Source organism: Notechis scutatus, chromosome 2 (assembly GCF_049901735.1).
Source record: "Notechis scutatus isolate UNSWTSFEM ecotype Mainland chromosome 2, rNotScu1.2, whole genome shotgun sequence".
In the NCBI taxonomy this organism is placed as follows: Eukaryota; Metazoa; Chordata; class Lepidosauria; order Squamata; family Elapidae; genus Notechis; species Notechis scutatus.
Window position 1 is genome coordinate 192,390,844 of NC_142010.1, and position 26,425 is coordinate 192,417,268.

Here is a 26,425-nt window from a genome sequence, read left to right on the forward strand (position 1 = left end):
TTTCTAAATAAAGCAATAAAGTCAGTGTTCATTTTTGTATCTCAATTACATTGTAAGGTTTCCTATCTTTATCATGCATGATTTAATTGTGAAAATCTCATCTACATTGCAATATATCCTTCGCAAGATATGAATGCATAATGATAAAACAGAAATGTCTATAATACTATGTTCCTTCTTTAAACATACTCTTTATGTAACAGGTGTTTGACTGCCATTTTCTTCCCAATGAAGTCAAGTACACTCACAACGGATGCCCAATTCTCGATGAGGACTTTGTCATGCTGAGGCTATATAGGTAAGCAACACCTGAGTAGCATATGAGTCAAGGGTATATGAAATATATCTCCATCTTTCTGTAGAGTTAATATGAAAAATTAATATTATTCATAAGAAAATCTACTTTTCCTTCTAGGTTCCAAAAAAGACCAAATCTAAGATTTTCATTTACTTTATTTTCATAATTTGGTCAACATTTTAGTTGGCTGTTGTCACTATTGATCAAGCATTAGTTGTGGTACATTTCACCTTTCGTACAGATATTTCACTATTGCTTCCTGGATGCTGATTGCATGGTTTCCTTATCCTTTGCAGATTTACAGAAATGGAAACTTTCACAGAAACACTCATTCTTCTTGTAAAGATACTTGAACCAGATTGTAATATTATCAAGATGAGCTCCAGTGCTTTGGAGGTCCCTGAGTTTCACGGCCTGTCTAACATAGTTAATAAGAACATAATCACTTTGGACTACAACAGGAAGATAAATTTGGAATGCACGATAAGCTTGAACTCCTTAGAGACATTTCTGCCCGCCCACGGTCAGCTTGTTATCGGAGAAAACAAAGAAGAAGTACCTAGAGGAGATCAGCCACAGAGTTCCTTCCATACAACCAGTACGTCCTGCTTTAAAAATATATTGATTATCTTGATATTATCTGCATAGTATTGAGACCAAATTGGTCTTATATCTCTGGTTAATGCTTCCCTAGAAGCCAGATTGGGTCTTTGGAGACTGCATCTGCCAACATGCAAATGGCTACACATGTTTACATACACATCTCTCATACACACACACACACACATATTTTATCCACCCTGCCATCCAATCAAACCACATTTGTCTTTCAAACACAGAGCTCTTCACCCATATGCAGCTACCAACAGTTTCTTTTCTTTTAGAAGTTAGAAAGGCTTTTTCCTTCTCTTTACTCACCATTTCAGCACCCAATGAAGTCTGGAACCATCATAGGAGCTGCAATAGATCACACAACTGGATTTTTAGGATTGTATGTGAGCTGTGGGTATCCATGTTTGTTACAGCTATCCAAGGATAGTCCTTAATTCAAAGCGGTTCTCCATTAAAAGGGTTATTCAGTGTATGTCCACTCAGGGTGAAAGAACTGTAAGAGGAAAAAGTAGTTTACTCATTGATAACATTTATTTTGATAATAGACTGAGAAGGTACGGAAGAATTGTTTTTTGTTTTAATTAAAATATCAAATGCCAGATAATTTAAAAATGTCCTGTTGTCTAAAAGTTAATGCTGTGAGTTTTAGGTCATCTCTTTTTGGGGAAGAGACGTCCATAATTAAAGTTCTTACAAGTGAGCAGGCTATTCTAATGTCATTTCTTTAATCAACCATTATATTAATTAGATGGCATGCAGTTTATTCTCTTTTTAAAAGTAAAATTCTCTAGACTAACTCTGTTTCTTTGCAGGAAGACTGTGAGAACCAAGGGGAATTAGGAAAGGTTAATATTCCTCTCCTAGCTGCATCCTTTAGATATACACCGACACACTAAAACGTAGAATTTTTAGGACATGGGTTGAATAAGAATTTGAAAAACAAAGTGTTTAAGAAAGAATAAGATTACATACCCTCTCAAATCTGTGTACTACCCAGATCAGGACTTTACCAGTTTACTTCAAAGCAATATAAAGGGAGAGTTTATCTGCGTATCACATAACATATGGTTTGAGTATGGTTTAGTTATTTAATAATTATGGAAACTACACACGCTCAATGTACATGAAACGTGAATAGAAAATGGCTGTTTTTACCTTGTGACCAGCTTTGTTTTGCCAACATGTTTGTAGCAATTGGAAGAGTTCCACGAAAACTGCCCTGGAAGTGTGTCTGATAACAGTTGAGATATATATCCTATGGATAAATGAGAAAGGCTGACATTGTGATTTACACCTGTATCCCCAAGCACAGAATGTAGTAATCCTGGATTCTGCTCCTCAGACCTATTTACACCGATTCTGAACCATAGGATGGATGAAACTGTCTGATCAAGATTTGTATTTCAGACCTGAGGACTGTTCAGAATATCAGAGTGAGCTGTGATGAGTTTCTTTTGATGGGACTTAGATACCAACATTTGGACCCGCCTTCACCTAATATAGATTACATTCCCATCAGGCTGGATCTCACTGATACCAGAAGCAAGATTTTGTATAAGGTAAATGTCTTCGATGTAAGGTCAAAATCAGTTCTGCTTTACCTGACTCTTAACATCAAATCCAAATGTAAAGGACTCCTTATTGGTTCTGACTCTCACATTATAAAGCAGTCTCAGATGTCTTTCCACAAATGGCCTGGGATTTTGGCTACAAAAAATCTTGAGTGATGATCATAAAATGCGTCATGATCTTAGTGGATATTATGAGCAAGGTAACAGTAATTGTTCTCCCATCTCAGAACCCAGTCCAACCTGGACTCTGCAGAAAATCCCATTAACCTGAAAGACTTTAAAGAACTTCCCAAAGACAGGCAAAAATCTAACAAGTTTTACTAAGAAAAAGGATAACTCTGACTGGCCTAGCAGCCTCTTTGATTTATCTTGAGCCTTGCTACACTCTGCAATTCTCTTTCCTTGTCATATAGTCCTGTAGACCACAGGCAAGAGACCAGATGAGTGAACATAGGATTATTCAGTGACTATTATAAAATTTTGTTGTGAAACATCTGATTGGAATAAAGAGCCTATTTGTGAAGAAAGTGAAAAACTCAGTTTCAATCAGTGAAACAGCAGAAGATCAGAGTGAAGATGAGTTAGTAGTTTAGATTCAAACCCTTTAGACCTTTCTTGGCTCTGTGGACTCTTATTCCCCTAATGTGAATTGTGGAACCATCAGCATTAGCCACTCACCTTTTAAATAGCAAAGTAAATATAAATATGGCATCAATTAACTGGTTTTTTTAGGACATAGCTTCTCTCTATAAATGTGCATTTTCAGCAATGAAAAGATGGAAATACATTTTTTAAATCTCCTGGAGATTAGTGTGTGTTTGTTGTTTGTTTGTTTGTTTTTACTGTTGTCAGCTTTTATTCCACAGATGGAAATAAACAATTAGGAAAGCTCACAAGAAATGCGAGAACTGCATGTTAATAATATTTAAAGAAAAAAAGTCATTACTAAAGAATAAGCCCTAAATATAGAAACAATGTTTAAACCCTCTGGGCCTTGTCTCCATCTGTCTCTTTGTTTCTGTAATGGTCAGATCTGTTTATCATATTATTTTTCAATGACTGTATGAGAATTATCTTCCTTTGTTATATTACTGTGTTAAATGCAATGCTGATGTTCAGCATTTCCCTTCAGTTTGACCTGCTCTAAATAAACATTGTATTGGTACATTGGATAAACAATGATCAGAAGTGGAGATGGCTTATCTTATTTAACATTAAAAGTGTTATAAATATGAAGATTTCTCTCTCTCACAAAGGAGGAATCTAATTTGCTTCTTTTTTATTCCCAGTCTGAGTATGCTTGGATTCCTGTTCAGATAAAAAATGCAGTTTCTAACCAGCCCCCTCAACCCAGCTTCATGGCCATGCTCATCTTAGAAGCAGACCAATTCATCCTGAGTCCCCTATCCACAGCCATATTGGATGCTGAAGACAGTGAAACACCCAAATCTTTGTTAGTCTTTAATATCACCCAGCCACCCCAGGAAGGCTTCATTACACACCTGCAAGACCACACTAAAGCTGTCTCGTCCTTCACCTGGACCAGCCTGGATAGCATGCTGATTGCATATCAACCTCCAAACAGCAGCCATACAGAGAGAAGAAATTATGAGGTAATTGAAAGGAAGCTGATGTTCCAGTGTGGCATCTTCCTTTGTATATGAAAACTTCCCTGTTCCTGACTAAATAGTAAATGTATAGAACATGTACAGTAAAAGGATCCTATGAGGATTTCATTGTTTAGTTCTGGGTAGCTAGGAGGCAAAGAAAGCATTTCATATTATTTTTTTGCTCACAATGACTTTTAATAGTTGTAAATTGACAAATGTTAAATGATCATATTATGAAAAATCAGATGAACATCATGCATGTCTTTTGCACCAACTCTGTTAACGTAAGAGGTTTTTTCTTCTTCTGATTTTAACCAATAAACTAGAAATATTATTTGCCTTCAGCAGTGCCTGGGTCTGCAACAAAAATCACTGCTCCCTCTTGTGGAAGTTAAAATTAATAACTTACACATGAAATCTTAAATCTAGGTCTCCAAAATCGGCAACTTTAAGACTTGTGAACGTCAAGTGACAGTCCCAGAATCCCCCAGTCAGTTGAAGTCCACAAGTCTTAAAGTTGCCAAGTTTGGAGATACTGCTGTACCTTCAGAGTTGACAACTGCCTTGAATCATTGTACTGATTTAGTAGAAAGAAAATAAAGGTAAAATATTATTTTCTTCCATTCAAAATGAGATGCTGAAAGCTGTTGCGCAAAAGAATTTGGTCCCAAATTATTGATGCCATAAATGTTACTGATTGTAAATTATGTCTCTCTAGAACAGGGTTGTCAAACTTATGTCGTCACGGTGGCGTCACGTGACATATCAGGATTCCCCCCCCCCTTTTGCTAAATTGGGTGTGGGTGTGGCCAGTGCATGACGCATCTGGCCCATGGGCTTGGAGTTTGACAGCCCTGCTCTAGAATATTATTTAGTGGTTGTTAGATTTGTTCTCATCTTGAAGCAGATTTATGTATGTGGTCACTAAGAGTTGACACCTAATCGACAATCAGATCTGCCCAGCAATAATGAGCCATGACCAACTTTGGTAATCTTAAAAAAGATTAGACAAATTCATGGAGGAAATGTTCTTACTTGTACTAAACATAACGTGCTGTAGATGGCCTCCATTATCAAAACCATTTGCCTCAGCTGTATTTTCGTCAGGAAAGTGAATGGGATGACATTATTTTGCTCTTGTCCTGACTACACAATTCCCATATTTTCCCATTAGCTGCTGTGGGGACAAAACTCCAAACTATACTTTGCAGAGTGGGAAATAATGTTGAGTAAACAGTTTGCATCTGTTTTATTTCATAGGTGGAATTTGAAGTTTATGATTTGTACTTTGAAAAAAGTGTGCCAATTACTCTTTATATCTCTGTGAGAACAGCAGACACAAATGCACCAAGGGTTTCATGGAACATGGGTGAGATTTTTTTTTTAATGACATAATATCTTTGATTTAAAATTCAAAGAACACTTACAAGATCAAATTAAATAAACCATGGAGATTTCTAGCAGCTCTAATCTCTCTTGGCTTTGGGGTAAAGTAGTAAAATACGCAGAGAAAAAACGTGGTTTTAAACAAAGAGTTAGCACTGAATACAATGGGTACAGGTCTCATTGCTGTTTATGATAATATGTATTCCTAGGAAATCATACAGTCACAAAGTTGGACAATTATTCTGTAGGAAGTTAGCACCCACCGCTCTCCTAGAAAAATGAAATATCCTAGGAAATATTAAAAAGGCAGAATATTTCCCCTAAAAAGAGTAGAAACTCAGAAGCAGAAACTCACCTCAGAAGCAGAAACTCAGCCCCCGCCCACCTTTGCTAATGGACCATTACTCTAGCCTAGGCCAGCCTATTTTACATAACAAAGATCTCCAGGTAGAGCTATAGGAATTGCCCAAAGCCCTTTCATTACATCATCATCCAGCAAGGCTCAACCAAGCCTGGGACTCAGGACAGCCTACAGAGTTGCCCCTGCATGGCCCCATGGGAGTCTGACAACCAATCAGAATATAAGCTCAAATTCAAATCGCAACAAAGGGTATATAACTAAAGGTCTCTCAGCATCTTGGCCCTTCTTCTTTTCCTTCACCCAACATCTTGAAGCATGTGATCGTCCTTTTCACTTTGGAGCTTCAAGGCATGTGGTCCTGTCCACCATTAAACCATCTTTCCAAACAGCCTCCATGTTTCCTCCATGTTTTTCCCCACTTGGAACTGAACCCAGAAGGATATTTCTTCCAACAGTTCAAGGAAGCACAGGAAATCATCCATAACAGATGGCTGCCTAAGGATTCATTTTCACATGGTGCTTAACGTGGTACAAAGGTGTCCCACTGACCATTTGCTAAGGGCATGTCCTCACAATGGATCCTCCATCTTGTAGGCAAATGCCACTAAAGTGAACTAAAGCTGGTCCAACATTTTCTGACCTGAAAATAGCGTTTTCCACACTATCAGCATAAAACCTCCCATTGACTCAATCCCAAAGGGGATGGAGAAGCAGTTCTTCCTTGCTAGGTGGACAGCAAGTTGAAGGAAAGTAGTTATGAGGGATTGCAGCAAGAAGAGGGAAGTAGTTATGAGGGAGCAACTTTCTGTTTACATTTAATGGAGCTGTGTCATACTGGCCTACTTCCTGCTACTGTGTGGCCTAGTGTATGCCTGATATCCAGTAAAAGGGACCTAATAATTTCTTAGAAAAGTTCATTTTATTATCAAGCTATTTGTTAATAGGTTTTTCCTGATATGAAGTTAGAATCCAAGATCCACTTTGGTATAGTGGTTAAGGTTTTGGACTGCAGCAGCCCCGAGTTTTAATTTTCCTAATTCTGAGAGTTGAAGTCCACGAGTAGAGTTGCCATGGTTGGATACCTCTATTCTGCAATAAAGCACAGTAAAATCAGGTGATGTGGAATGTAAAACAGAGAAATATTTCTTTAAAGACTAATCTATGAATGTTTTTTTAAGTTCCTATAAAAAAAAATTATCGGATGCATAAAAATATAACCTATATTTTCATTGTATACCTGTACCTATTATTTTCTCATGTTAAATATTTCTCATATTGAATGCATAGTAGTGCAATAACTCTGGCTGTATCATTGTTTCTCTTGTCTTTTTTAGGTCTTGATCTTCTGGAAGGTCAGTCTCGCCCAATAACATGGGAGCAGCTTCAAATTGTAGACAATGATGATATCAGCAGCGTTCGCTTGGTCCCTGTGGATGGGTTACAACATGGGCAGCTCACTGTAAGAGGTATCATCTTCCTTCTAAAGTCTGACTGAAGTAGTCGCAATTTGGTTCTAATATTTTTTTCCCTTGTTCACCCAAATGTTTCTTTCATAGTCTGGACCAGAGGAGGGATCACCTTATGTCCTACTTTCTATTTCTATTCTGTTGTCGTTATGGACACAAGAGGGTTAAAGCCAGGGGTGGGATTCTACCGGTTCTGTCCGGTTCTATAGAACCCCTTGTTAACTTTCTAAGTAGTTCGGAGAACTGGTAGTTAGAAGCAATCTCCTTTTTTTTTTCCACCCTTATTACATTCTTGGCAGTATGCCTAGACTTCCTGTCTCCGGAGCTTCTGGGGCTTGACTTTCTTAAAGGGGAAGGGTTGTTTTAAGATATTTACACTGCTGTTGGGAGGAAATACTACCCTGGACAATCAGCACTTTGAAGAAATAATTGCATAATGAAGCAAAGCTTTTAGTGACAGGGAACCAAGATGAGTGACATTCAGCAAGGCTTCTTGGCTGGCTAGAAAGATTGACATTCAAACGTGAGTTTACATAGCCTTTCTGAGTTTTGGTCTAAAACTGTTTTTTGGTGAAGGTTAATTCTGTGCTTGGTGATGTTTAATCCTGTGTTTATTGATGGGATAATTTTCCCTATTCAGCTTCAACAAGCAACAGCTACTGTTGTGAATTAATTATTTGTATTGTGTTTGAATTTTTTCCTGCCTCATGGTTTCTTTTTCTATCTGGGGAGGGGGTCCTTCACTGCTTTAGTACTATCTGGCACTGTCCTTTTGGGGTATACTTCCAAGAGGCAGGATGCAAGCTTGGCACTGATTTTTTTTACTGCCTTTCTTGGGGGCATGTGACCTTTCCTTAAATCTGGATGATTTCCTTAGGATATCTTGTGAGGTAAGTGAGACTAGCTGTTATCTTTAAGAGGTGCAAATGGATCTAAGGATTGCTTTTCCTGGGTGTGCTTTTTCTGGAGAGCTTAAATGATCTCTCTGCTAAAGGGTTTCACTTTATGAGCAAGAATTGGCTGCTTGGTAGTTGTCACTGCATTTTAACTATTTTAATTCCTCAAGGTGCTCTGGCACCCTGCCTGATTTATAACTCTGGCTTGCAAGTATTCAATGATTGGTATTTAGGGCAGCTTTTTGCAAGCAAAGAAGCCTTTTATATTTTTGTACAGGTAATCCTTGACTTACAACAGTTCATTTAGTGACCATTCAAAGTTACAATGGCACTGAAAAAAGCGACTTATGACCATTTTTCACACTTATGACCGTTGCAGCATCCCCACTGTAATGAGAGGCCAGGAGGGGAGAAGCACCCCTTGACATGAGTGATGTTGAGTTGGCCACGCCCGCCCAATCACATGACCACCAAGCCATACCCACCAACTAAGCCACGCCCACAGAACCGGTTGTTAAAAAAACTGAATCCCACCCCTGGTTAAAGCTGGAACAGAACAACAGAGTTGGAAAGAACTTTGCGGGCTTCTAGTCCAGCCCATGAAATTGTGATTAGATGGAGTATGTTGGATAAGGAGCAAAAATCAGAAAAGATTTGCCTTATTTTTATTTATCCCTTTCTGCACTTATATTTTTGTTTTTGCTGAACTTTTTTTCTTGCTCCATAGTGTGAGATTTCAATTCAGTTCAGTTCTGTGCCTCAATTTCCTACTTCCTGTTGAACTTCTGTTAGTGGGTGATAATTGGAGTGTCCACTGAGAATGAGCTGAAGTGGAAAGTGTTACTCTTTGCATATTGCAGAGGGAGGGGGGAGTAAATTTTGCCTAAAAGGCCAAAGTGTTGGTGTGTATTAGGAGGGAAGAAGCAGAGTTCTCTGAATGTATGTATGTGTGTGTGCCTGTTGTGTATATAGGCAGAGGCGTCAAACTCGTGGCCCCCTGACCGGATGTGTTATGCACTGGCCACGCCCACCCCTAGTTTAGCAAAGGGGATAAAAGTTGCAATACGTGTACTAACATACACACTGTAGAAATAAATTGCAATGTGAATTGTCTAAATTTGAAGTATGTTAGTTCAGATTAATTCAAAAGTAACACAATATTGATTTGATTGAAAAGCATTTGACAACAAACCAAAATGTTGTCCTTAAAGTTGACAATACAGGTAGTCCTTGATTTATGACCATAGTTGACCCAAAACAACACTGATGCTATTGTCCTGTTTCTCATCTCAATTGCATTGTTTTATAAAAAGGAATGCAATTCCCAAGGTAGCTTCTAATACAAATTGTTCGCCCTTCTATTGTCTAACAGGAGAGAAAGGATTCGTGTTTAATGTCTTGGATCTGAAGACTGGAGTTGTTCGTTACCATCATGATGACAGCGATTCCACCAAAGACTCCATTGTTTTTAGGATCTTTGATGGCCACCACAGTAGCCGCCACAGGTTTCCAATCAATATTCTGCCCAAAGATGACAGCCCCCCTTTTCTCATTAGTAATGTTGAAATAGAAGTCCATGAAGGAGAAACGATCTTGATCCAAAGCTCAATGCTTCGAGCATCGGATATGGACTCTAGCGATGACTACATTCTCTTCAATATCACCGGATCACCCCAAGCAGGAGAAATAATGAAAAAACCTAAAACAGATTTTATTGGTAATGAGCTCAGCATCTATGGCAATCTTTATTCCTTTTTCCTTTTCTTTACACAATGTTTGAGTTCTGTTTTCATATATGCATGGAGATTATTTTCAGCTACGCATGAGATTTCACGCTTGTCCACCTTATTATTTGGTGCTTATGTTTGTTCCTTTTGCTAAGAACTGTACAAATGCATAGTAGAGTCACAACTTCTATTATCAAAAAACACCAAGAGTAAACAACCTGAAACTCTCGGACCACATGATTCTAAAAGTCTTGGCTATAGGCTTAATTTGTCACAAAGTATAACTTTCACTGAGACAGGATGTGAATGAGAATTTATGAAAGACAAGAGGTGCAATCTTATCAATTGTATCAATTAATATTTGATTGGATTTATATTTAAATATAACCATGGTTATAAATTCAACAAAATTTAATTTTCATCTGAGTCCACTCCCCCGACCAATTCCATATGTTTTTGACATACAGGTAGTCCTCGACTTCCGACCACAATTGAGCCCAATATTTTTGTTGTTAAGTGAAGCACTTGTTAAGTGAGTTTTGCCTCATTTCTTGTTGCAGTTGTTAAGTGAATCACTGCAGCTGTTAAAGTTAGAAACACGGTTGATAAGTGAACCTGGCTTCCCCATTGACTTTATTTGTAAGAAGGGCGCAAAAGGTGATCACATGACCCCAGGACACTGCAACCGTCATAAATATGACTCAGTTGTCAAGTGTCTGAACTTTGATCATGTCATCATGGGGATGCTGCAACAATTGCAAAAGGGAAAAATAACCATAAGTAACTTTTTTCAGTGCCGTTGTAAGATTGAACGGTCACTAAATGAATAGTTTTAAGTTGAGGACTACCTGTATTGCCTTTGGTATGTCATTCAAAATTAAAATGAATTCCTCAATAACAAAGGTGGGATATAAACAAACAAACAAATAAGTACATTCTCCCTTGAAATTCTATACCCATATATCTGCAGGGAGGAATAAAAAAGTTAAGATAGCTGTGACAGTGTGATCAAAGACCTAACCTGTTTTATATGCATACAATTGACTGCACAATTGAATCATTATCTTTATTGTTTTGACTCCTACAAATGCTTCTGTTTGAGAAATAAAGTAATTGTTGTGTAAAGTTTGACACAGGAAATTTCTCCTAGAATATGAGCATGGTGTTTATTTATAACAAATATAACTTATATCTTTCCTAAATAAGTAGGAACAATAGTAAAGCTTAGAAGGCATATTAAAAGAAAACACCAAAGAAATGTAAAGTCTTATGTACCTCAACAGCATTAAAGAAATTGCTAATTTCAGAATTAATACAGAATAACCATGTCTAAGATTTCATGCTCAAAAAGTTATAATATTAGTGACCTCTGCTATTCTAAGTTACGGACTTCTTTCTGTTATTTAACAGGTTATCCAGTTACTAAATTCCTTCAGAAAGATCTGTTTAATGGGATAATTTACTACCATCACTTAGGAGGAGAAATATTTGAAGATTCAGTAGAGCTGATTCTGTGTGATAGCCATGATCCTCCCAATCTTTCAGAAATTCAGGTAAGATTTAGAAATCATTATAGGGAATGAGAGAGAATGCAGTGACATTTCTGTATAACTAAAATATATAGTGTTAAATTCACCTACAAATTAGCATGTCCCATTTGTAGCATGCAAATATATTAGGATGACCTTTTCTCACCCAGATAGATCAAATTCATGATTACATATTAAGATTAATATTGTTAGGTTCCTTCCTTACTCCCTGGATAGCTGAATCTGTCTAAATATGTGACATTGCAAGGATAGATCAAATACCTTTATTGCATACTACAATGAAATAATTTCTTTTCCCCAGCTTTTGAATGTTTAATCACAGCTTTGCATGTCTCATATTTTTTTTTTACTAATGCCAGTTGATTGTTTACCTAATCAGAATTCTTATCTTGGAAAAAAACTAGTTCTCAATGTACTTCCCACAACCATATTTATGATTGGTAGAGGGGGATGATGGAAGCTGTAACTCAGGCTTCAAGGGGGGTATCAGGTTGGAGAAAACTCTTATTTTGTACCAAGTAGAGAAATGGCATTGCAAACTTATAAAAATGCAGTGAACCTGATTTAAATTAGATGCAATACTAGGAGCATATATAGCTGCCTTTTAAGTTGTTTGTTCTAGAAGATTTCAGAACAAAGAACTGCAATATTTCAGGAAGTGTCCAGGGACTTCTAAAATATAACACAGATTAATTTAAACAAAATGTACAGAACAACATTTTACAAGATTGCCAGCTCTTGCAACCTGCCCATGTGATAATTTGTGAGTACACATCAGGGGTGGGATTCAAATTTCTTAACAACCAGTTCTGTGGGTGTGGCTTGGTGGCCATGTGACTAGGTGGGCATGGCTTGCTGACTGGGCATGGCTTGGTGGTCATGTGAGTGGGTGGGCATGGCTTGTATGTAAATATTATAAATATTTATGTAAATATTGATTTTTTTTATAAAAAAGGAGCAACTTTTACCCCAAAGCAGGCAAAGCAGACAGGCAGATTGAGTTGCTCACAGAATCACAGATTCACTTAGAGATCTGTCTATCTGCAATCGGCTATCTGACTCTGTCACATAAAATTTGCTTGCAAGCAAACTCACAAAATTAACTCACAACAAACCATGTATGTAAATATTGATTTTTTTATTTAAAAAAGAGCAACTTTTATCCCAAAGCAGGCAGGCAGATTGAGTTGCTCACAGAATTACAGATTCACTTAGAGATCTATCTATCTGCAATCAGCTATCTGAGTCTGCACTGAAAAGCTTCAGTCCTAAGGAAGGTTCAGCTCTGCTTTTAGATTAGCTAGAAAGCAAGAAATCCAAGAATGTCCTGCTTTCTAGCTAATCTAAATCTCCTGGCAGAGCAGAACAGCTAATGGTTGGGTGGGGGAAGGAAAAATAGCAACTTATCAAACCAGGCAAGTTGGATGGCTCGCATGAGTGGGCGGGGAGGGGAGGGGGCCAGCCAGTGGAACGATTTGCTGGTTCTCCGAACTGGGAACAATTGTGTGTGCAGCATTTGCAAGAAATCATCAGCTATGCCGCCTGGACAGCTGACAAGTGCTGCGCTCTGGTGTGCAGCCTTTGAAAATCCTCTTGTTTCCTGCTTTTTCAACTTCAGCTGTGCCGTGCAAACCAGCTGAGGAGGGAAAAGCAGGGAATAATGGACAGCCTAGAGCCCGGGCAGGCAGGTGGGCCAAACACAGAACCAGTTTGGTGTCAGCTGCTCTTCGCAGCTACAGGTTCTATAGAACTGGGCCAGACCGGTAGCATCCCACCCCTGGCGCACATGTAAAAATGCTAAAATCTCATTACATTTTTTTAAAAAATAGGAATAGTATCTAGGTAAATGTGGAATCTGATCATGCTTGAAAAAATTGACAATCCTTGTGCTTGAGGTGTGTGGTCCAACAAGTTGCATAGATTTGTTTTAAATGCCATGATTATTTAATTGCAGCATTTTGGATAGTCTCTTTTAAAAAAAATCAGGGTGTGATAATTTTTCTTATTTTTGTTATCCTAGATAATAAGAGTGCACATAATTCCTGTGAATGATCAGCTGCCAAAAGAATTTCCAGGAACAAACCGTCATCTGACTGTTAAGGAAACAGAGATTGCTTATTTAACAAAGACACACCTTCATTATATAGACATGGAGACCCAGGATAGTGAGCTAATATACACCATAACATCTCCCCCATTCTTCTCCTTAGCACATGAGTAAGTCTCAGGGGATGTACACTTCTCTGAAGAGAATACAACTAGTCCTCAACTTACAACCATTCATTTAGTGACCATTTAAAGTTACAACGGCGCTGAAAAAGTGACTTATGACCATTTATCACATTTATGACAATTGCAGCATCCCCTATGGTCACGTGGTCAAAATTCAGACGCATCATATATTTATAGTCCTCCGGGGTCATGTGAGACCTTTTGAGAAGCAATGTCAACAGGGGAAGCCAGATCTACTTAACAACCGTGCTACGAACTTAACAACTGCAGTGATTCCCTCAGCAACAGTGGCAAGGAAGATCATAAAATGGGGCAAAGCTCGCTTGACAAGTATCTTGCTTAGCAACTAAAATTTTGAATTCAGTTGTGGTTATGAGATGAGGACTACCTGGATATCTGTGTGTTTTCAGGCTCGGCTATCTTTTGATGGTCAGTTGGGAGTATTTTTAAGGAGAGATTTGAAAGACTCTTGCTTCTCGGTTTGTTTTATATTATGTGCATCTTGACTGATTAGTTTCCCAGTTTTTTTACATTTATTCAGGCCCGTGCCAGCAATCACTTATTCTACCTGCATGGATGGGTAGAGGTAGGACTAGATTATATGTACAACTCTAGAGACAGCCTTCAATTTACATCTAAGCAGAAATTTGAAGATACTTTGTACCTTCATATCTTTGACATATGTCAAAGCATCATAGAGCAAAAACATGAGAAGCTGATCAATGACAATGAATATGGATCCAACAGGAATAAATAGAAATAAATAAGCAGATCTAAAATGGCGTCAGGAAGCCATTTGAAAACACAGTTATGGTTATTTGAATTGGGAAGCTTCAGATTGTGCACATGGCTTTAAGAACTATTAAGCACACAGGTAGCTTGCCATAATAACATCTCAGTATTATGGACATTATACAGTTGTGGTTACATGTAGTCCTGGACTTATGCCTGGTCACTTAGTGGACCCCTCCAAAAGTACTTATGACTCAGTTCTAGAGTTTCAATAGCTGCATACATCCTTGCAGTTACATGACTGCATTTTGGAGTCAAATCTGCAATCGACTTATCTTTATGGGCAGTTGTTGCATTCTGCGGTGACATGACCACAATTTATGATATTCTTTTGTAAATTTCTAGTCTTTGAGGCAAAAAAACGCCCCTCTAGTCTTTGGGACAAAAAACGCCCCTAGGAATACAGTAATTCACTTAACAACCATGGCATTTGCTTAATGGTCATAGAAAAATCTGTTATAAAATCAGATCTGTATGTTATCTACGTTCAAGTACTTACACAGACATTCTGTGGTTACAATTATTTTGCTATAAATTAGTAGAGAGACAGTTATAAGAAACTTTCTGTCCTATTTTGGAATGACGGTATTTCTTCTCTTTTCAAAACATCTGGTGATTTTGTACACATATATGACAGTACTTTTTTTTTTCTGCAGCCACACAGATGCTGGAAAATTGTTCATGGTAGAGAGTATTCCTAAGCTTATCAAGGATCCTTCTATTCCATCACTAAGATCATTCACTCAGGTTTGTTATTAAGTTTACCTGAAAATATCCCATCGTGCATTACACCCACCTTACTTAAAAAGAGTCAGTTGAAAAACAAGATGCTCTCATATGATTAGAAGCAGTTTTCACTACATGAAAACTATAAAGGAAAAAAAAAGGCTAAATTTAATGCTAGTTTTAAAGAATTCCCATGTAGTCAATCTTAATTTTATCTAGGATGGTTTCATGGTGGGTTTTTTTTCCTGCAATCTGCAATGTTTTTAGTAAACATTTTCAAATCCATAATTGAAAGGTCTTTTACCTTCATTTCCTCATTCCTTTTTAATGATCAGCTTTCACAGCTGTATAATAATTGAAATGTAAAATATAAAAGTGGGTTATTGTTAAAAAAAAAATGTGTGCACAACTAGATTAAAGCAGGGCTGGACAAGTATGGCAACTTTAGGAACTGTGAATTTCAACTCCCAGAATTCCTGAGCCAGCATGGCTGCCTTACCCTTGGAGTATGATTGAAAATAGTATGACTGAAAATATTTCCTTATTTTAAAAACGATTAGTGATGCAGATACAGAATGCAAGATTTTTTTAAATGCTATATAACATAGATTTGTTTAACTATTTTGCATCCTTAGCACGCCATAAACCACATGAAAGTTGCCTATGTGCCACCCATGGAAGATATTGGTCCTGAACCCCAATATATCCAGTTTGCCTTTTCCATCAGCAATCAACATGGGGCAACTGTGTATGGCAACTGTTTCAACATTACTGTCCTTCCAGTGGACAATCAGTCTCCAGAGGTAAGTTATGACCGGCCACTTAGTGATCATTTGAAGTTAGAATGGACTTCCCAGGGAGTACTTATAACCTGGTTCTGAAGTAATGACAGACATGGCCCTGGTGGTTACGTGACCTCATGCTGGGTGCTTAGCAATTTAGAGCACTTAGAGCCATTTGCAGCATCCTGTGGTCACATGATACCAAAAAGGTTGTAAAGGGTCAGTCCGGTAGGCGATTTGATTTACACCTGTCATGACTTATGACCATGATGAGCAGACTGCATTATAGTCCTAAGTTGAGGACTATCTGTATATCACTTACGTCTGAGTTTCAGTAGGTGTAGAAGCTAGGCATAGATTTTGTTCATTTATTTTCAGATGTGGATGTTTTTTTTTTTTCAAAATCATTTCCTCAATTGTATTTTGGTATGATTTTAAAACAATAACCATAATAGTAATAGTGATATTTGAGAATGGAATCACGTTTTATGAAACATGGCTTTTCCCAGAGAAAAAGGTGGGGTGGGCAAAACAGGTTCAGGAAAGGGAATAATAGATAGAAATAGGAAGTTTTAATACTTTCTGATGCTGTCAATTCTTCTTTGGAATGATCAGTTTTCCAATTTCTGAGCTAGGACAATGGGAAAATCAGTTTTAAAAAAAACTGTGAGAGAAGTCAGGGGGATTGTAAAAGATTAAACTTTCTTCGTTTCCATATTGTGCTTTTCAAGTTTCTCTACTGTTGTCATAGGACGGAAAGCTTTTGCAAAATATAAAGCTGTCTATGTTGTAGGCTGGCAGTCTCCAACCTTTCTGGCTCGGGGGATTGGCAGAGGTGGCAGCAATGGGGAGAGGGAATGGTTTCGCGCATGCGCATGCCGCTTTCACAAATGTAGCTTACCCAAGGATGAACTTCAACCTTTTTAGCAACAGGTTCTCTGCCCGGTTGTTGGGTGGGCATGGCCATGGTTGGCATGGCCTAATCTGTCTCCTGCACCACAGCTCCGGAGGCTTTCCTCAAGCCTCTGGGTGGGCGTAAACAGCCTCCTCAGGATCCGGAGGTTTTCTGGGAGCTGGAAATGGGCCCATTTCCAGCCTTCCCAAACTTCTGGGTGGCCTGTTTTTTCTCCTCCCTGAGCCTCCGCGCACATCCTGCACTTACAGGCCGCATGAAGACTTCTGGAAATGGCGGGGTGGGATGGGCGGGGCCAACCAGGAGTGGGATTTGGGGGTTCTCCAAACTGTGCAGAATCTTAGTTAGGGGTTTGAGAGAACTCCCAGGAGCCCATCCCTGAGCCTCACGTGCATGCTCGACCACCACTTCCATATCCTGGTTCCAAACAGACTGCGGGCCAGTATCAGGTTGTGGACCAGGAATTTGGACTCTGTGTGGTGTTGTAGGCTATTGGAATTATATTATTTTTGTTACTTTTCATATGGTCTGAGATTTTTCCCCCCCACTTAGAAACATTCACAATCTGTTAAAATAAGCACATTTTAGGTGTAAATGGATAGAATCCACAATTCTCATTCGTTTTCCTATGTGGAAAAAAAAGTTTAATTGGACTGAGAAGGAGTTAGTACTAGAAATAAATAGGCTGTTAAAGCGCAAGTGATGATTTGCCTGTTTCCTTACATTTTCAGCATTAGCATCGTCTTTCTCTTATCTTATGATGCCTGTATTTCAAAACTGAGACATTATTCACTGTATCTGGAATTAGAACAAAGCAAAACTGGTCTTTCATTTGAATCACAAGGCTATTGAGTTTGAAAGTTGAGTTTTGTCCACTTCTGGGAATTCTTTGCTTTAACCTTTCTCCCTGTCCTTGCTAAAAAAACCAACCATTATTTTTCCTCTAATCTTTGTACAAATGTAAAGTCAGAATATTAGAATACAGCAACACATTTCAAATTTTAAGTTTTTGAGGACAACATAGAGCATCTGTTTTGACTTCAGGGTTCTTACTTCACTGGAAAATGTTCTGATGCCTTGCTTGTGCTATTACACGCATTCTGAATTAAAAACAGCTGTTTCCTGCTGAGAAAATTTCAAATTTCAAAAGTCAACCTCTACTCAGCATCATTGGGGAAAAAAAACACTGGCTGTAAAACTGTTAACATATGCTGTATGAGAATTATTGTTGTAGAGAGGGGTGTCCAACCTTGGCAACTTTAAGATTTGTGGACTTCAACTCCCAGAATTCCTCAGCCAGCAAAGCTGAGCAAAGCTGGCTGAGGAATTCTGGGAGTTAAAGTCCACAAGTCTTAAAGTTGCCAAGGTTGGACACCCCTGCTGTAGAGTGATTTAAATGGAATAAGAAAATGATGGTTTGTGGGGGTGGAAGATTAATTACACAGATCAGTTCATGCAAGATGAAAAATGGGGAAGGGGGGAAGAATAGCAATTTATTGTATATCCTTTTTGTGTGGAATTGAGGTGAGAGTGTTTTTATTGCTCCAAATTACGAGGGAGTAGTCATTCAAGAAGTGGGACACTCTTACTTCGTAGTTTTGTGCGGTAGAGATAAAAGTTTTGTCAACTGAAGATAAAGAAAGTGGGTGTTGACTGGTTCATAGTGTTCTCTGTATGTGTTTTGCATTTTAAGGTTGGCAGAAGTGAAGATGATAATGGGGTCAATTACAGATTTTGGGAGGACTTGTGAGTGGAACCGGCAGAAACGGAACTACCATACGATTTTTGAAAGCTCAATAAATCTAGCCAAATATAAGTACTCCTCATAGCAGGAATACCACTTCCACAAGGTAGATCCCTCAGAAGGGCTGAAACCACTTTGAGTTTGGCTGTAGTAACAGAAAGTTCCTAATCTGATAGCGTTGCATCTCCTCCCATTATTTATTAGGGAGGCATCCAGTGGTGGGCTGCAACCGGTTTAACATTCAATAATGTGAGCATTCAATAAACACCAATTTGAACCTCACCTTCACCTCCGGCTCACCATCTAGTCTTCCCCGGTAAGAAGAGCAAGCAGCTGAAGCACGGTAATCCACTTTGCCGTGCATATCAGCTAAGCTGCAAAAGAAGGAAATGTAAGACAGGATAGGGCAGGTGGGCGAGGCCAACTGATTGTTGTTCATACCGGTTCACTAGAACTGGTAGCAGCCCACCACTGGAGGCCTCTCTCTGAATTAAGAAGGCATCTGTCGGAATCACTTCCAAATGCTAACTGGTTGTTCTGGGCTTAGAAATTGTTTTATTCTTTCTCACTGTGGCAGAGGAACTTGCATATCTCCCTCATCGCCATCTACCTTATCTCCTGCAATAAGAAAATACAATGTCAGAAAATTATAGTTTTTCATTTTGGGCACAAAGGCTGACCCTCTTCAAGTCTGACGTTGACCAATTGAGAAATATTGTGGAGAGTGTCTCCAGAATGCAAAACTTCTTTTTTTTAGATGGGAGATTTCGAATCCTGCAGAACTGTGTTCTATGAAAAAATATGCCCCAGTACTAAAACATCAGCAAAAATATTACCCTAAGAGAAAAGGACAACTGTTGTATCTTTTCTTCTGCTTAGGTGCTTACACACAGCTTGAAAGTGGAAGAAGGGGGCCAGAGCACCATTACCAAAGGCCATATTTTGATTTCAGATGCGGACACCAAACTGGAAAACATACGTATATATCTCCTTACGCTTCCTCTTCATGGAACTGTTGAATTAAATGAGAATCCAATGAATCAGAGAGATTGGCTGACGTGTGAAGATTTACAGATGTCCAAAGTCAGGTTAGGGAGCAAATTGCTTTTGCTGTGAAGCCATAAGCCTGATTTCAATCAAGCCTGATCTAATTTTGATGACCGGTAGCCTGTCTTATATTCATCGGCAAGCAAATACGTTTCAATTCTTTCCTGTCCTCTCCATATTAACTCTTTGCAAATATAAACTAGCAGGTCTGAGAAAATTGATCCAAAATTGTCAATTTTATTTTGAACAGTTGATTCTGTATGTATAACTAGAAGCCCAACCTTCCTACAGAGAGATACCAAGATATATCAGAGTATATAACCTCCATGACCTTCAGGCAGCATGATCAATGCCCAATGAGAAAACATCAGTTATAATTGACCTCACCGAAAGGGCCCCAAATAGAGGTGTGTGTGTGTGTGTGTGTGTGTGTGTGTGTGAGAGAGAGAGAGAGAGAGAGAGAGAGAGAGAGAGAGAGAGAGAGAGAGAGAGAGAGATTTCAAGATGGTGGATTTGACCATGTGATTAAAAAATGGGGAGGCTTTGATTTTACAGCTGTATCTTTTTTTTCCTGACATGCCTCCTCATGGATGCCTCTTAGTGAAGAATGGGAAATATTAGCTCTTTTTTTTTAAAGAAAATACTGGATTTAGTGACAATGTACAGAATTTAGTGCATTATTGAAGCAGTTGGAGTGCCAATAGTCACAGTAGCAACCTTGCAAACCTAGGTTTCTCCTTTGATTCCCACAGGTACCATCATAATGGTTCAGAGTTTCCACAGGACCATATTCTTTTTGAGGCTACAGATGGCATCAATTCCTTTGAATTCACCCTCCATGTAAAGGTCAGTGTAAAATTCCGCCAAATGCACATCCGGTGGAGAAGTGAAATTGTCAGAGGGATTTGCGTTTGGCTTCAGCAACTGGGAATTCATAAACAGGAAGAGTTTTGTACTTCACTTTGGAGGTTTATGTGACAATACTTGTTAGGCAACAGATTTGATATGTAGGAGCTGATAGACACCTACACCTGTTCAGCTTATGCCCTATTGTCAAGAATGAATTTCATTTAGAGTTAAATGATGAAGAAAATGTGATGTGTCAGAAAAAGTTATTTCAGCCAAAGCCCCTTAAGAAAAAAAACAAACTTCTGTTGCATTTTTATTTGGGTTACCATTCCTAATTATTACAAATCAGGTGGTTCAAAAAGATGGTTCTGTTATAAAATCGGGAAAATGTCAAGCCAGATATGGAGATAATGCTTTTTAGAGGTACGAATGAAAGGCTAATTCTGCCTGCAGGTGGTCCTCGACTTACAACCATTTGCTTAGTGACCATTAAAAAAAAGTGACTTACAGCCAGTCATCAAAACTGGAACTGTTACAGCATCCCCATGATCACATAATCAAAATCTGGGCACTTTGACAATACGCATGTTACTGTCTTTCCCCGAAAATAAGACCCAGTCTTATTTTCTTTTGACACCCCCCAAAAATGGCTAGGGTTTCTTTTTTGGATCTTAATTCCCCCCCCATGTACTGGTATGAGACGGGGTAGCAAGCTTCCCCATGCGCCTCACATCAGCTTACCTAATGGTCGCACCAGCCATCCATGCGAAACAACCTCACGGCGGCCGCTCTAACAATCCTGGCCACCGGCCTGCTTCTATGTAATTAGGTAAGCTGGCGTGAGGCACGTGGGGCGCATCACACAGCTTCCCGGACCTTTTTTTTGGGCTGCAATTACACAGCACAAGCAACCTGGTGGCCAGGTTTGCTGAAGTGGCTTCCATGAGGCTATTTCACGTGGATGGCTGGTGTGACTGTTAGGTAAGGGCATGCAAGGTGGATGGGATAACTTCCCCCCCTTTCCCCCCCTTTCCCCCCTTTTCCCCCCACTTGCCTCCTCACCTCGTGTGGTCGGCACGACAAGCAACCAGAGAAAATGGCAGGTGACTGGCTAAGCAGACGCTTAGTGACCATTAAAAAAAAAGCAGATGCTTAGCCAGGGCTCATAGGGCTAATTTTGGGAGTAGGGCTTAATTTTAGGACATGTATTCAAAAACATGATAGGTCTTTTTGGAGTAGGTCTTCCTTTTGGGGAACCACAGTATTTACAATTGTTCCAGAATCCTGGAGTCATGTGATTGCCCCTTGGGACCTTTCCAACCAACTTTTGACACACAGTCAATGGGGGAAACTGGGTTCATTTAATCACTGATTTGCTTAACAAAGATGGCAAGAAAGGTTGTAAAATCAGGAGCGACTCACTTAACCATCTTGCCTAACAATGGACATTCTGGTCCTAATTGTAAATTGAGAACTACCAGTGTTGTGATGCAATCGTATGTACTGTAATCTAGGTGCTGTTTTTTTTCTTCAATTCTTTCAATAAAAGCACTTCAGGAGTAGATCAGTTTTCAAGTTTCTTGGCCATCTTTTGTTCATGGGGACTTGCATCTCAGTGATACATAAATTGCACTGTGCACAGACCTGAATTAGAAAGACAAAGGATACGATGCATTTCATTTGAGGTGCTCTTTACAGGCCCTATGTGCGTACCCATCCTTACATCTATCTCTTTTGCCGTATAAATCTGTGATCACCCATTTAATAGGACAGTAGAAAATGCAGTGAGTAGAGTAACAACAAACTGGAAAAAGATAAAGGAACCACTTATTTTTTTATTGCTTTCCTTCCTACTTTCCTATCTTCCATTTTTAAAGTTTCTTTTATGGAAAACAAGGATTTTTAAAAAACTGCTAACATATGTGGATGATATATACCGTGTTTCTCATATAATAAGGCCGGGTCTTTTTTTTTTTTTTGAGCCCCAAAAAAATGGCTAGGCCGTCTTTTCAGGGGTGACTTAATTCCCCCCCCCCCTGCATCTTTGGGTGGGTGGGCAGCGATGGCTTGGATGTTGACCTCGGCATTGGTGGGGCACTTCATATCGGGGTCAACGCAGGCAGCACCATATCCGGGTGTGCAACAAAAGTACTTCCGAATGGCAAGCCCCCCTGCCATTCCCCCCCATTTCACATGTTTTAATATAGGCCTTAATTTGGGGGGGAGGGGCTTAATTTCATTTCATGCCTATAAAACATGCTGGGACTTCCTATTGGGGGAGGCCATATTGTTGGAGAAACAGGGTAGTTATCCCATGGAATGCAATCTGCAAATCATTTGAAAAACTTCAGATATTTTTAGCCGAGAAGCTGACCGGTGCTTCCTGCCCTGAGGTTTCGATCCTAGGGTTGTCCCTAGGATCATGTGATTCACTGTTTATAAGCACAACAGTTGTGCTGGCTATTTAATCGGAAAATTTCTTCCACCTCTTTTTGTCCATTTCTTTCTGTATTTTAATAGGAATTAATAGGAACATTAAGATAAATTTTTCGAATATTTGCCATAGCTGAGGCATGCTTGCTCACTGTGGCTTACACAGAGATTCACTATAGGCTGACTTCTGCTTATGCATTGGATACTTCTTTTTCTTTCTTCCTCTTGAAACTCCCATTTACCTCTCAGACCTAGACCGGGGTTCTTCCAAAGTACAGGGAGACAAGGAGGAATGATAAAGAGAGTCAGTTTGCCTTGAGTTTTTATAAAATAAATAAATACACGATAACCTAGCTAACTAGAAATTCCATGGCTCGTAATATAACTGGAAGCAGTCCTCTGTTTATGCATGGGTGGGTAGGAGTTTTAGACTGTGGATTTTTAATGTTGTCATCTGCCTTGGAGTCACGGTATATGAGTTGGACATCCATATACATGTGTTTAAATAAATAAATAAATAAATACAATATTTTTTTTCTAGGTAATTCCTGTAAATGATGAGCCCCCGGTGATGAATGCTGACCTCATTCCCTTCGTGTGGTGTCCAGAAGGACAGGCGGTGCCCATCACTTCAGAGCATCTCTATGCAACTGATAAAGATAGTGAAGACATGCAGCTGATGTTCATGGTTGCGCGACCCTCTAAGTATGGGGTTGTGAAGAGAGGTGGACTTGTGATAGATCGCTTTCTCCAAGCTGATGTTGTTTCTGGAACGGTGACATACGAACATACAAGTAAGTTAAAAATTTGGGATGAATTGTAGAAGGCACAGAGAATGGCCTTGAATTACAGTGGGAAGATCCATTGCCGAGACAGCGATCAGACACAGCTTAAGCACATCCCAAAGGACAGACCTGAAAAATTGTTTCAAACAGGAAGTTACCTAATTCACACAAAGATAAAGTGAAGGAGGAGGGAAGCATATTCAAGCATGCAAGATTCTGTTATTATAGCTGTTCTAATAAAAGTAGTTTATTGGCTTTGGTTTTATAGCCTAGTCCACGGGTATCAAACTGGATTTCTTTGAGGGCTGGATCAGCATTGTAGTTCTCCTCTGTGGGCCCACCAGGAGTGAGGGAGAGACAAGATGGATGCCTCCTGTAGCACCCTGCTGGCCAAAATGGGGCAAGGGGAAGGCATGCGTGACCCCCATGCATGACCCCCATGCATGACCCCCATGCATTCCTTTTTGGCCTCGATGGCTTCTTGCAGCACTTTGCTGGCCAAAACTGGGTGCAGGGCCCCCATATGTGGTCCCCGCATGCCATTTTCAGCTTGGCCCACGTGCAACCCCTGTGGCCCAGCTTCAGGACGCCATCCAGGACAAAAATGGGGTGTGGGGGGGGTCACACATGCCCCCCCCACCCATGCCCCATTTTGGCTGTCAGAGGCACTGCGGGCTAGTCCTTTGCTATTTCCAGGCCAGATTTTAAGCACCCTGCAGGCTGGATCTGGCCTGTGGGCCTTGAGTTTGACGCCCCGGCCTAGTCCATCCAATAGGACTGATACTATATAGAGACCTGAGTTTTACTGGTATCTTGAAAAATTATTCCTCCCTGCAGTTCTCTTGAGTGTCACAAAAATGGCTCTGCTATGTCTGGAAAGGCCCTTTCTGCTGATTACTTTTTTGGTTTTTATTTAACAATGCTACACTATAACTAAATATCAATATATTGTGTTTTCCAAGTGGGGAAAAAAATTGGAAAAACGAAGAAGAAAAGACACTGAATGCTAAGCAAGCGTGAACTGTGCTCAAGAACTACTTAATAGATTTATTTACTATCCAATTTATTATCTGTCAACAGATTTTACCACTAATTTAATTATGCCTCTCTTATCAAAAGATCAGCTTTTTCCTTAAAATGTAATCTCTTTTCAGAGGGATAGATAGCAAAGAAATTTTAAAAGGTCTCTCCTTTGTAATGATTGCCCCTGAAGAAGAAATTTAATCCCATAAGACATTAGGCAGAAGTAAATTGAATAGTAGCTATCGTTTTGGCAGTTCTGCAGGATTCCTCTTGTTTATTCTTCCAGATGAAAGTTGCATGTAATCAATAATAGTTTAAAATATTAGTCAGGATGCAGATGGCTTCTTTGCATTACCACGGCTGGACTTCAGGTGACAGATGCTGTAATTGATGCTGAATGATCATTAATTTCATTAACTAGAGTAATAATTTATTAAATGTATAGCTTCCAAAACATGGCAGTCTCTTTTCACAAAGAACTGCAGCACACATGGCCATTACATAATGTTCATATGACTGATACCAGCTATTTCTGTTACTGAAAATACAAAATACTTGAAATGAAAAGTACCAAACAAAAGCAGCCATGTTTAAAATTGATAAACATTTGATTTATATAAATAAATCTTCCGTTGTGCCTGTGTATCACCTCTTCAAGCTGTTAATATTGTCAAACACGGAGTATTTATGACACCTGTCTCCATGACATAAAGGCAGATGATATTAAATAATCAGACTTGTACCTTCGCTGATGACAAATGCTGGAATGGAGAATGTTGACAGAGAAGGTGATTCTGGTACTAGGAGAAAACATTCATATTTGCCACCAAATAATTCCCGGGAGTGAAGTTTTTCTCTCACATTTTAGAATCCCAGTTTGTCTTGGGAATATGCACAAAGGGAAAACCTGAAATAATTTGTGAAAGTGTCATTTTAATTCAGTTGACAAGTGTCTCGTCTGACATTTTTCCCTCATGAGTTCTGTTGAAGAATTGTTGGGTGAAAATCTCTCAAAATCGCCCATCGTGTATAAAGTTGACAGAACCGATTTAGTTCTCTCTATAACTGCTTTGTAGCCCTTCTGTTTAATAGTCTGAAGGGGTATAGTTCACCAAGAAGAGTATTTCAGATCAGAAACTGCATAATTGAATCAGGTCTAGGAACTCAATGATGATCTTTATTAAAGAATTTAGATCCAGACTTTCTTATGTATATAACAACAGGTTTGTTAAGTAGAATATTAACTCAGGAGTTCTGTTTTCAAAGCTTTTTTTCTTTCCTTCCAGAGGATTGTTTGGAACATGTGTGTAATGATGCAGTGGAACGTCCAAAGTTCTTAACTTTGACTATCTTCTGTCACACTAGTCATTAGGAAAATACTGAAATATTAAATTACTTTAGTCTTCATGCTGCATATCTCTTATATGAGACAACAATTGGTTACTCCCCAATTTTCCATTCCCAGAATATTTATTCTGTTTGAGTTAGAAGGAAAAGATGTATGTATACTTTTTTGATAGTTTTGTAGCACAAAAATATAGATACTGACTATAGCTGCATCGCAATTTTAGACTTTTCTCTTAAACTTCTTTTCATTATTCATGATTTCAAAATTATTGCTG

At 39.0% G+C, this 26,425-nt stretch overlaps 1 protein-coding gene across 1 annotated transcript in view; it reads left to right on the forward strand.

Annotated features, from left to right (window-relative positions):
- FREM1 (FRAS1 related extracellular matrix 1) overlaps window positions 1-26,425 on the forward strand; it is a 148,523-nt gene that overhangs the window by 16,354 nt on the left and 105,744 nt on the right. The window contains exons 3-16 of the mRNA XM_087957666.1: window positions 204-298; window positions 595-896; window positions 2,318-2,469; window positions 3,771-4,094; window positions 5,352-5,460; window positions 7,173-7,304; window positions 9,573-9,917; window positions 11,338-11,480; window positions 13,498-13,694; window positions 15,158-15,248; window positions 15,863-16,030; window positions 19,546-19,754; window positions 20,466-20,559; window positions 23,537-23,789. Of these exons, the coding sequence (XP_087813792.1) occupies window positions 204-298; window positions 595-896; window positions 2,318-2,469; window positions 3,771-4,094; window positions 5,352-5,460; window positions 7,173-7,304; window positions 9,573-9,917; window positions 11,338-11,480; window positions 13,498-13,694; window positions 15,158-15,248; window positions 15,863-16,030; window positions 19,546-19,754; window positions 20,466-20,559; window positions 23,537-23,789 (2,614 nt within the window). The remainder of the gene's footprint in view (window positions 1-203; window positions 299-594; window positions 897-2,317; window positions 2,470-3,770; window positions 4,095-5,351; window positions 5,461-7,172; window positions 7,305-9,572; window positions 9,918-11,337; window positions 11,481-13,497; window positions 13,695-15,157; window positions 15,249-15,862; window positions 16,031-19,545; window positions 19,755-20,465; window positions 20,560-23,536; window positions 23,790-26,425) is intronic.